The sequence below is a fragment of the Lynx canadensis genome, chromosome C1, assembly GCF_007474595.2.
Source record: "Lynx canadensis isolate LIC74 chromosome C1, mLynCan4.pri.v2, whole genome shotgun sequence".
NCBI lineage: Eukaryota > Metazoa > Chordata > Mammalia > Carnivora > Felidae > Lynx > Lynx canadensis.
This window is the reverse complement of record NC_044310.1, coordinates 36875089-36886745: the sequence shown is the minus strand read 5'-3', so window position 1 is coordinate 36886745 and position 11657 is coordinate 36875089. Positions and strand designations below refer to the sequence as shown.

At 50.0% G+C, this 11657-nt stretch overlaps 1 protein-coding gene across 1 annotated transcript; it reads left to right on the top strand.

Moving 5' to 3' along the window:
* Positions 1-489: 489 nt before the first annotated feature.
* Positions 490-11348, top strand: LOC115520896 (cytochrome P450 4A11-like). Its single transcript, XM_030325653.1, has 12 exons — positions 490-787; positions 3408-3549; positions 4345-4389; positions 5142-5269; positions 6419-6543; positions 6900-7054; positions 7490-7596; positions 7681-7871; positions 7968-8101; positions 9391-9455; positions 9604-9680; positions 11084-11348. Exons 1-12 carry the CDS (start codon positions 593-595, stop codon positions 11250-11252), a joined length of 1533 nt encoding a protein of 510 aa, XP_030181513.1. The 5' UTR covers positions 490-592; the 3' UTR covers positions 11253-11348.
* Positions 11349-11657: the final 309 nt, after the last annotated feature.

Genomic DNA, 11657 nt, shown 5'->3' with positions numbered 1-11657 from the left:
TCTGTCTGCCAGCACAGTCCGCTCCAGGCACAACTGGTGGGTGGACAGTGACAAGCATGGGGAACATTGCTGAGGCAGCTGAGGCAGGTGGTCAGGAGAACCCCTGATTCTAATCCCAGCTGGCACTCTCAATGGCAGTGCTCCTGTGGCCACATCACACTAGCTCCCTGTAAGACTTCTGCTCTCTGATAAGGGAGAATAAGCCAACCAACCACACATTCTGAACTCGGTAACTGGACTGCGGTCTTCTTGCTGTCAGGGCTCATGTCTGTTTGTAGGCAGCTGTGTTGTGGCATTCAGTACACCTGGTACTTAGGGGTGCTCCTGAAATATTGGATGATAAATCGGGAGATGGGCAAGTGGGAGTTAGCCAGCCACTGTTGCTGTCTGCTGGGAAAGCTTTCCTCTCACTGGTTCCTAAGGTGGATCCTCTCAGTTAATGAACTCTGGAGGCCCAGTCTAACCTCTGCCCCCTCCTATTTCCCTCCCTCTCTGTTGGCAGGGCAATCTTCCTTGCACTGACAAGGCTGCGGTGCTCAGGGGAGGTCAGCCACAGTCAGGAATAGTCAACGGATCCAGCTGTCCCTGCACCATGAGTGTCTCTGTGCTGAGCTTCACCAGACCCCTGGACGGTGTCTCTGGGCTCCTGCAAGTGGCCTCCCTGCTAGGCTTCACTCTGCTGTTGCTCAAGGCAGCACAGCTCTACCTGCGCAGGCAGTGGCTGCTCAAAGCGGTCCAGCACTTCCCGTCGCCTCCTTCCCACTGGCTCTTTGGGCACATCCAGGAGGTAGGAAGGGGCTGGTTGGGGAATGGGGGGACAGAGTGGGCCTGAATTCTCAGAGTATCCTCCTGGTCAGCAGATGCATCCCACAGGCTTCTTGTGTGACAGCACGTGGGTCTAGCTTACCTCTCAGACCTCGGTGCCCCACGCCAGCCCTGGAGCTCGGCCCCTCCAGGGAAGCCTGTGCTGGTGCCCTCTTTCTTTAGGCAGATCTGCAGGCTGTGGTGCAGCTTTGCTCTTTGAGGACAATGGCTGCTCCTTCCAGAGTCTTCCCCTTCAGGCTGAGCAGCCCTGCCTCTTGTCTCAGAACAGGCTTCCTGATGCTTCCCTGCCCAGCCACTCAACCCCATCCTCTCAGCCTGGCCGTGAGATGCCTGGAAGTCAGATATTAGCGGTTTCCCAACCTATGCAGACCATAGACAGGAATCCCAGAAGGTGTCACATTACAGGAAAACAGGGTCAACTGCTGGACTGGGGATCATGTCAGGTGTAGGGAACAACCAGGTTGGGTGCCTGAGACTGTGGATGTTCCAGACTAGTGGTTTCAGTGCTAGAACCCTGACAAGTCACTGGCACACAGGAGAAGGGTCCCAGGATGGGGCAGGTAAAGAGCACTCACACTGAGCTCCACCATTAACAGAATCTGTTTCCACATCAGCTCTCATTCCCCGAACCCGGCACCATGTAATCCATGGGCTGAGGATGTCACCTCCTTCCAGTACCCCGGTGGCCAGCGCAGAGCTGACCCCAAGGGATGCTTGACTCAGGCTGTGCAGTGACAGAGGAAGGAGCAGCTTGGGGTGACTGGGTGGGAGACAGCACCTACCCAACCAGTTCTGTCAGCATTGGTCCCCGAGGGAGGGTTACAGGAAGGGGGGCATTTGGAGAGGGGCTCACTAGTGGGGTGTGGATTGAACAAGCCTAGGAGGTGGGGTGTTGTAGAGAGCGGAGACTGGTCTCTTCTCAGAGAAAGAGGCAGAGCGATTTCAACTGAGTGGCGCCAGAGATGGAAACTTCATGTCAGCCACAGGGAGACAGCCAGAGCCCAGTTCCTTCCTGCACATTGTTGCACTAATGACTTCCAGATTATTTGTCCAGGTGGAGAAATTGGGGCCTTTTGTTAGATGCAGTTGTCACCTTCCCGAGCTGGGATTTGACATAAGGAACTAAAAAACTTGCTCCAGTGACTTTCCCATTAACTGACTGTATGTAGACTCTGTAAGCAGACAGGTTCTGCTACATAACGAATATTACTCCCGGTGCCCAATCATCTCTCATCGGCTGCTGACCTATCAGATATTGTAGCCAAATATTTCTTGTTTTTATAATTCTATCTGAAACCTTCCTTTATTCAATTCCTCTGTTATTGGCTAAGTCAGGAGTTAGAATGCCACCTGAGGTGAGTTAAAGCTAACCTTCAGGCAAGGTGACAAGTCACAATGGGGACAGGGAAGCATGTGGTCTCTGAGCCAAGCTCCGTAGATTTTATCCTAGCTCTGCCACATACTCTATGCCTCTGTTTCCTCCTCTGTAAAATGGGGAGGCTGCTGCTGATGATTAGAGTCTCAAGCAAGTCATTCTAATCTGCAAATATTGCCTGGCACAAACCAAAGGTGACAGTAACACTCTAATTGATAAAAATGAAAATAATGTAATGCCTATGAAAGACAAGCATGCTGTTGGTCTGCAAACTCACTGCACTACCTAGGGGTGAAATCCACCAGGAACTATGAAAGGGGAACTGCAGGGTGGGAAAGAGGTGAGTCAACAGCCCCATCTTTCCTCCCCTGTCTCAGCCTGACTGCTAGTAGCAGAGCCCACAACACCTGACCATTGTCTGTGCTGCCCCTTTAGTTTCTGTCCTCCTTCTTCCTTGTGCCTCCCTTGGGGGACATTTTTTGTGGCTGCAGCTTTAGTGGAGCATAGCCTGCATTGAGTGGTCGCAGGCTGAAGGCCAGTGGACGTTGGGTATTTACCGACAGAGTAACTGCCACTGCCACCGTGGGCAATGTCTCTTCTACAAGATTGTCACCTGGCCCTGGCCAGACCTGCTCAGGGACAGATGGCAGCCCCAAGTGTTTGTCCAGACAGCTGACAGATCAGTGGCCCTCAGAATGGCCCAGAGAGGGAAATAGCCAGGCATGGCACCATTTGGCTCCTTGGGGTCCCCTAGAGGAGGAGAGCACGTGATCAGAATAGAGGCATTACGCTGGGCAGAAACAGGACCCAGGGCCCCTGCTGTACAGGTTGAGGGCATCGTGGTGGACAAAGTAACATAGCTTTGTGGTAAGAGGTTCCCACTGGATGGTCACTGCACTGGATCTAAGGAGAAGGGTAGCCCATGATGGCCATGACCTGGGAGCACAGAGCAGGCCCCTTAAGTAATTGAAGAACACTTCAGACTCTAAGGCCTGATTCTCTTCCCCAATCCACTCCCACACTAGAACATCAGTTCACTGAATGTGGAATCTAGATCAGAACCTGTCTCATCAGAAACAGTTCCAAACTCCTAAGCACTGTGGATATCTAGAACTATCACCCTGTGGCCAGCCTACCTGCCACCACCACTCTAAGCAGTGCACCTACAGAGGAAGGTTTTATTGACTTGTCTTTCCCTCGGTTACAGTTCCAAGATGGCCAAGAGCTACAAAAGCTTCAGAAAAGGGCAGAGAAATACCCGTGTGCCAGTCCTCGCTGGCTGTGGGGGAGCAAAGTTACCCTCGTAGTCTATGACCCGGACTACATGAAGGTGATCCTGGGGCGATCAGGTGAGAACTATCCCACATGACTTCTGCTATGGCTCTTCCCTCTTGGGTACATTCTTTGGGGACTATAAAATTCTGGAAGAGAGTCATGGCTCAGCCTTCAGTACCCTCCAGCAACCATCCTTCTAGCCCACAAGCCAGCATAAGGCCAAATATAGATACTTAGATGGAATGCTTACATTTTTCTTTTTCTTTCTTTTTCTTTCTTTCTTTCTTTCTTTACTTCTTTCCTTCTTTCTTTTCTTTTCTTTTTTGTCTCCCTTCTTTCTGTTCTTGCCTTCCTTCCCTTCCTTCTCTCTCCCTTCCTTCCCTTCCTTCCCTCTACCTTTCTTTCTTTTCTTTTCTCTTTTCTTTTCCTTCCTTCCTTCCTTCCTTCCTTCCTTCCTTCCTTCCTTCACCAAACTTATATGATCCCAGATCTTAAAGACAATTTGCTATCCATGATGCCTGGGATTTGGAACCCTATCTGTTGCCCATGCTATGTCATGGAAATCCTGGGTCATCATTAAAAAATACACACCAGCTACTGTCTTTTCAGTGGCACTGAGGACAGCAGTTATATTTCTTGCTGATTCAAAATCCTCGTTGGGGCTATGCTATAGACACTGAGTCTGCCATCATGAGCCTACAGTGACTGTCAGGAAAGAAACAAGATTCATGGTTGGGAGGCAAGTGGGAAGTGGATGGAAACAAACTGGCAGCTTACAGTCCTCAGGAAGGGATGGAGGCCAATGGCCTGGACCACAGCTGCCTCCTCAGTTCCCTCCAGTTTCCTGTAATGCCCCTTGTACTTTTCAGACCCAAAGCGTCATGACGCCTCCAGATTCCTGGCTCCCTGGATAGGTAAGTACATGGAATCAGGACTACAGTCCACCTTCTGGTTAGGCTTGCCAAAAACTATCCATTCGGCCCAGATTAAACAAGAGGTGACCGGAACCACAGTCACACCCTCATCGCTGAATGGAGCTCCATCCTCTCCATTCTCTTCTTTTTATCTTTCTTTTTTAAGGGCTTTTTATTTAACATATTTTTTAATTTAAATCTATGTTTGTTAGCATATAGTGCAACAATGATTTCAGGAGTAGAATCCTTAATGCCCCTTACCATTTAGCCCATCCCTCCTCCCACAACCCCTCCGGTAACCCTCTGTTTGTTCTCCATATTGAGTCTCTTAGGTTTTTGTCCCCCTCCCTGTTTTTATATTATTTTTGCTTCCCTTCCCTTATGTTCATCTGTTTTGTATCTTAAACTCCTCATATGTCCATTCTCTCCTTCTGATGAAACACTTCCTAATGGTGGGAGAGCCCTCCTGCAGCTCAGCCTCTTCCACAACACTTCACAGTCCTCGGAAATGATGTCAACCTCACTTTTCACCAAAGTCCTTCTAAGACTCACACCCCACTCAGTTTCCATCTTGATCTCTCAGCTGTCATGACCACTTGCTGTGAACCAGCTCTTGGAAATTTACTTTCCCGACATGCACTGGCCTTCCCTGCCTCACCCAGGATGCCCTTCATCTCACACTCTGGGTTCCTCCCAAATACCCTGGACAACTCTTGGGAGATCCCTTCCAACACAGCCCCATTGTGGCCCAGGGTACGGTTTGCTCCTGTTGAATGGGCAGAGGTGGTTCCAGCACCGGCGGATGCTGACCCCAGCCTTCCACTATGACATCCTGAAGCCCTACATGCGGCTCATGGCCGGCTCTGTCCATGTGATGCTGGTAAGTCCGTCCTACGCTCACCTGCACACTCACGCCCACAGCATAGTTCACAGAGCCCACTCTCAGGCAGATGTGTCCTGGAGACATCAGTCAGGCACCGCCCTAAAAATCATGCACTTATACTTTACTATGAGGCCGGGTACCCCAACGAGGGAGGGAAAAGAAAGTGCCCAGGCTTGCCTCCACTCTGTGCTCATTGCCCACAGAAGAGACAGTCATGGTGGATCCAGGGTCCCTTCTCCTCCCACTTTATGTCTTCGGCTTGGATAGGAAGAGCGGTCAATCCCCCTGGACAACAGGACAAGTGGCCCTGGCTGGCCTGGGCAGTAGCAGCTTCATTTACAGGTGAACACCCCAGGATGTCACTGAGGTGGGCACTAGCCTTGGGGCAAAAGCTTCTGCATAGATTTTCACCACTTCATGAAGGGAAGTGGAGACCAGATCTCAAAACCCAGGGCTGGATCATGCCCTAGTATCACTTCTGAGCAGGACCCTGTCTCACTAACTGTGATGAGCTGACATTTGTTGAACAGTCCCTGATACCTTTACTTAGGAATCCTGGTACTGGCCCATTACTTTTCTTTTGCCTTGACACTTGCTACCTAATGTGGGACTTCACCTTTTCTTTCTCGTGTCTAGATCAATCACAGGAGAGAGAAGATTCACCCCTTGTCCCCTTGGAAACATTGTTTTCTGGTCTGCTAAAGGTTATTAGCATCATAAATTGCTCCTAACTTGTAGGAGATAGTGATTACTTACGTAACAAAAGTTTTTGAGAAAAAACTCATCACATTGCAAACACGTATTTGCTGTATGTTCCCAAATTGTTAAAACACATCTGGGGTATCTGCGAGGCTCAGTCGGTTAAACGTCTGACTTCAGCTCAGGTCATGATCTCACACTTTGTGAGATCAAGCCCCATGTCGGGCTTTGTGCTGACAGCTTGGAGCCTGGACCAGCTTCTGATTCTGTCCCCCTCTCTCTGCACCTCCACTGTTCACACTCTGTCTCTATCTGTCTCAAGAATAAACATTAAAAAAATGTTAAAACACATCCCCTTTAGAAGGTGAGGACATCTCATCAGAATATCTACAGAGAGCGCATGGGCCTTCTGGAGGAGTAGAGGATTAATGTGTCCCTCCAACACAGGACAAGTGGGAGGACCTCATCAGACAGAACTCATATCTGGAGATTTTTGAGCATGTCTCCTTGATGACCTTGGACACCATTATGAAGTGTGCCTTCAGCTACCAGGGCAGCAAGCAAGCAGACAGGTCAGTGAAATCCCCAGTTTCTGGGTCGTATCTCCTATCATGCTGAGAGGTAAGTAGAGCAGTTGGGGTGTTTCCCAGCACAGACAGCCACATTCTGCAGAGCACCCCAGACCACAGTCAAATTCAGCCCACAGCACACCTTCTTTAGGCACAGACCCCAGGTCCCTGCCATATGGAAAAGCCTGGCTGCAATGTCCCTCACAAAGGGCTGAGGGTCTTGAGGGTACTAAGACAGAAAGTGTGAATGCCTCAAGTTACCTGTCCCACTGACTGAGGAACCCTCACTCACAGCCCCAAATCCACTTCAGGGCAGAAGTCTCCTTCCATCAAGGCCCTTCTGCATCCTCCCCATTTAGGATCTCCCAGTCCTACATCCAGGCCATTCAAGACCTGAGCAACCTGTTTTTTTCCCGAGTGAGGAATGCTTTCCACCAGAATGACATCATCTACAAGCTGACCCCTGAAGGCCGCTGGAACCACCGGGCCTGCCAGCTAGCCCATCAACACACAGGATGGACTCTGACCCCTGGGTGGCTCCCTCCTTCACTGGACACATCTCAAAGGGACAGGCACTGAACACTCAAGCAAAGCCCTATCCCCCCTTGAGCCACTTCAGGGGCTGGGACACACCTACCCTGGGTACCCCCCTGGTGCAGGTGTTAGGATGCCAGTGCTGTGCAGGAGCTGACATGTGTCAGCACATGGGTGAAGGTTGAATGAGACCCCCTGCCAGCAGCATTCAAGCTGAGCCTCCCTGGGCTGTCCTGTTGAGGGGTGACCCAACACACAAGCACATGGTGCCATAGCTCTCACCCTGACATTACCACTTTCCTCCTGATCCAGCTGGCACCCAGGCCAGGATACAGGCAGCAGGTGGGCTAAGGTGGGTGGCTGTGTTGGGCACCCAGAGCTCTCAGCTCTGCCTGGGAACACTGTTCTGGGACAGACCGAGTGATCAAGCTGAGGAAGGCTCAGCTGCAGGAGGAGGGAGCTCTGGAGAAGGTCAGGAGCAAGAAGCACTTGGACTTCCTGGACATCCTCTTCTTTGCCAGAGTGAGTGTGAGCAGGGGAGGCATGAGGCTTTGCCCACAAGCTTGGAGGAGGGAGACAACCTGCTGTGTCACCATGTCTTCCCAGATGGAGGATGGCAGCAGCTTGTCTGACAAGGAACTCCGTGCCGAAGTGGACACGTTCATGTTTGAGGGCCATGACACCACAGCCAGTGGCATCTGCTGGATCCTCTATGCCCTGGCCACACAACCTGAGCATCAGCAAATGTGCCGGCAGGAGATCCAGATCCTGCTGGGGGATGGTGCCTCCATCACCTGGTGAGTGCTCACGAGATAGGAGAGCCCAGTCCACCCAACTGGAGAATTCCCTGTTTGCCAGCCTCTTGCCTGTCCTTCAGGATAGCTTTGTTTCAGGGACCACCTAGACCAGATGCCCTACACCACCATGTGCATCAAGGAAGCACTGCGACTCTACCCACCAGTTCCAGACATCAACAGAGACCTTAACAAGCCCATCACCTTCCCTGATGGACGCTCCTTATCTAAAGGTATGAAGGTCAGCACACTCGTGCATCAGTTCTGCAGGTGCACATGGGAGGTCAGAAATTCGCATGTCCCGGGGGTAGTTCTGAATATGTCTGGTCTTCATTTTTCATCAATAAATGGACACTTACTCTCTGGTTTGGATGAGGAGAGAAAATGCCTGACACAGAGCCAGAGAACTGCCAAAGTGTCATAAAGGTTAGTTCCTCTTCCTATCTATGGAGAATATTTTCTATTTTTGTTGATTCTCTCAAATAACCTGTAAGGTGCATCTCAATTCTAAGATCTCAAATGCATACAATCCTAAGTTTCTACTCTTACCGAGGAAAAACATTCTATTACTGTGAGATTCCATTGGTTTGTGATGCTACAGCACTCCCATTGAAGGCACTGACATTCTCTGATTTAAAACTACATACTCCAATTCCTGACTCCAAGTCAGAACTCGTGGACCAATTCTGTTCCCAGACACATCTATTTGAATATCCTCAGGATTTTACACAATGTTGAGATAACTCCTTTGTAACAAAGGCAAAACACTATATACAGGCCAGTTAAAATAATAATGACTCAATGCATTGCATTCTCTACAAGGAGGTGTTGGCTTCAGGAGGGGGCTTCAAAATTAGCATAACCTTGTAATCCAGAGATTTGATGGCTGGAGAGACAATCCCACTGGGCCAGACAGAGCTCTTTTTCCTTCCCTGTGAGGTCGAGTCATTGAAGCACTTCAGGGAATCCACTGTCATTATTTTGACAGTCCAGTCGGTGGGGAGCCCTCAGATTGATGGCAGAGAGCACCTGATGACCAGATCTGAGAACCCAGTCACGGTGGGAGGCCACCCTTGGCTCACCTCTGATCTGAACTCCAGGCCTGCTACACCCTAGCTGTGCGGTTATAGGAAAATTGCTTAGCTTCTCTGAGGCTCAAGGTGCCTGATATGGACAATAGGGACATGAATGCCTTCACTGGAGGGTTGTTGTGAGGATTGAATGAGTTCATGCATATTACCCAAGGGCCTATGGATGCTACTTGATAAATGTGAGTTTTCTGTCACTTGAGTTGTTCCAAAAAGTAAGCCTCCTGTTCTTTCCTACTTCTCAGCCCAGGCATGGTTCTCTCGTAATGAGTGTACGGGTGCTTTCCTTGTCCACCCCATCTCTCTTGCAACACAGTCATTCCACTCACAATGATGAGCAGTGGCTTTCACTGTGGCTTCCAGGCTGTTTGTGCATGCACATGACTCCTCGTGGCGTGGATATGATCCGTCTTCTTCTCTCTTCTGTCCCACAGGATTCCAGGTGTCCCTCTCCATTTATGCCCTTCACCACAACCCGAATGTGTGGCCAAACCCAGTGGTATCATGGCCTTGGGAAGAGGGGCTGGGATGAGCTCTCCAGACCAATGCATCCTCCTGTCCCACCTCTGGGTGGTCCATCTGGTGGCTGGTTGATAGGAAGGAGGGGCTTGACCACACCTGTCCTAGTCCTGGTGCTCCCTCTGCAGGAGTTTGACCCTTCACGGTTTGCACCGGGTTCTGCCCGACACAGCCATGCTTTCTTGCCCTTCTCAGGAGGAGCAAGGTGAGTTACTTGTACCAAGATGGGATGGGGGGCTGTTTTCTGGGTATACACCTGATGTTTGTGACTTCCTATGTTAATATGGGTGCCTACAGATATGCCGTTGCGTGTCTCTGTGCTAGGAAAAAGGTGTATCCCTGTCTATTTACAAAAGAAAGTTGGTAAGCACCACATGACCTGGAGACTTTGACCCATCGCTCATACCTAACCTGTAGCTACAATTCAGTGTCAGTGGCTGATCCAAAGCTCACTGCATTCTGGTATTTGATTCACTGTATGAGTAGGACTTTGCGCAATAGATTTTCTCACATGTTAATTTTCAACTGCTGTTGATTTCAAAGTCTGGATGGAATCAATAGACTTCTTTTGTGCACATTCTCAAACCAGCCTTTCCTACTCAACTCGCCATTCTGTCCCCGCACTGAACCACTGACTTCTTTGCATGTGTGTCCATTCTCAGCTGCCTTGCATATCTAAAATATTTAAGTCATACGTGGGGATGGTTACTGTAGCCTCTTAAGGGTTTCATGAAGTATTCGACTAATCTGTGTGGCTGTTATGTTTGCGTCTATCCAAAAGAATTCTTGAATACATGGTAATGGTCACGTACTTGACAATTTTCCCAGTTGTCAAATCAGTATATATGGTCTGGGCTCTACACACATTAACATTACACTCAGTCCAACGCTGAGTGGGCAAATGTATGCAAATGAAGACATTAAACTGCTTTTGAGAGAAAAGCCTCTGTTTCATACATGACACATGGTATTTGAAAGTTTCCTGGAGTATAAAACATAAAGCAGACTTGAAGGGGCCGTGGAGCTGGGTGACTGTTCTCCAGAGTGGCTGCTGTGAAATCCTCCGATGCTGCTGAAATTGTCCTCTAAATAGTAACTTCAGGAAACTTTCCAAGAGTTACTAGAAACCAGTTTTTTTCTGAATACATAAATCTATCAATTCTTCAAATAGTGAATCCACTTTCCCAGAACGGGCTTAGAGCCGATTATGTTTGCAGGTATTGGCTCTAGGATTTGGTTTCTCCCTGGGAATGAGTCCTTCCTCTTAGATGTTGGTGGACGATGTGTGGCTGCCAGTGGAGACAGAAGAGGGCCAGACAACACTGCCAGAAATCACATTACTTGCCTGTGTGGCTCAGGGAGGTGACCCTCTTGTAAAAGGATCTTAGGCCTGCTGACAGCAGAGGTAGGAGTAGGAGTTAGTCCTGGAAGACTGTCGGCTTTGTCAAAGGTCAGGGGCAGAGTGTGAAGCAAGGCTTGGGTCGAGATGTGTGTGTGTCCGGGAAGGAAAGGGATTGGGGCCGGGCCCATGCAGGAGGGCCCTGCATGTGCTGTTCCCAGCAAGGGGATTGGGGCCACTTCTCATTTCCTTTCCCCTCCCTGACCCAGGAACTGCATCGGGAAGCAGTTTGCCATGAGCGAGATGAAGGTGGCGGTGGCCCTGACCCTGCTCCGCTTTGAGCTGGTGCCAGATCCTTCCAGGGTCCCTGTTCCCTGGCCAAGAATTGTGTTGAGGTCCAAGAATGGGATCCACCTGCATCTCAGGAAGCTCCTCTAAAATCTGTGCAGACAAGGATGAGCCCGAGAACCTCCTGCCTGCCATCCTGTCTTCCTGTCTGTGTCTCCCGTCCCCTGTCTTCTGCCTCCCTCACAACCTCCATGATCTCCCCCTCTTTCCCATCAGACTGTCTGCCCTTCTCTGTCTCACCCTTTTCCAAGACTCCTACTAGTTTTCTGTTACCCTCCTCCTACTTGGCTGTAGCCCTGACTGGGCGTGTAACTCTCGATTACGCACCTGTCCTCTAGCCTGTCTGGCCTCTCCTGTCGTTATTCTTCCTGTGCGCTGGTCTGTCCTGTACTGTTTTGTCTTGCTGGTTTCCCAAATGACACAAACTTAGTCCCTTAAGGGACTGGGGCCAGACTGCCTGGCTTTGAACACTGGCTCTCCCTCTTACCAGTATAT

Excerpts from the sequence above, each read along its gene's own strand:
- LOC115520896 (XM_030325653.1), top strand. The coding sequence starts at position 593 with ATGAGTGTCTCTGTGCTGAGCTTCACCAGACCCCTGGACGGTGTCTCT. Across the intron at positions 7,872-7,967 it reads GATGGTGCCTCCATCACCTG|GGACCACCTAGACCAGATGC; the intron begins GTGAGTGCTCAC and ends GCTTTGTTTCAG. Across the intron at positions 8,102-9,390 it reads TGGACGCTCCTTATCTAAAG|GATTCCAGGTGTCCCTCTCC; the intron begins GTATGAAGGTCA and ends TCTGTCCCACAG.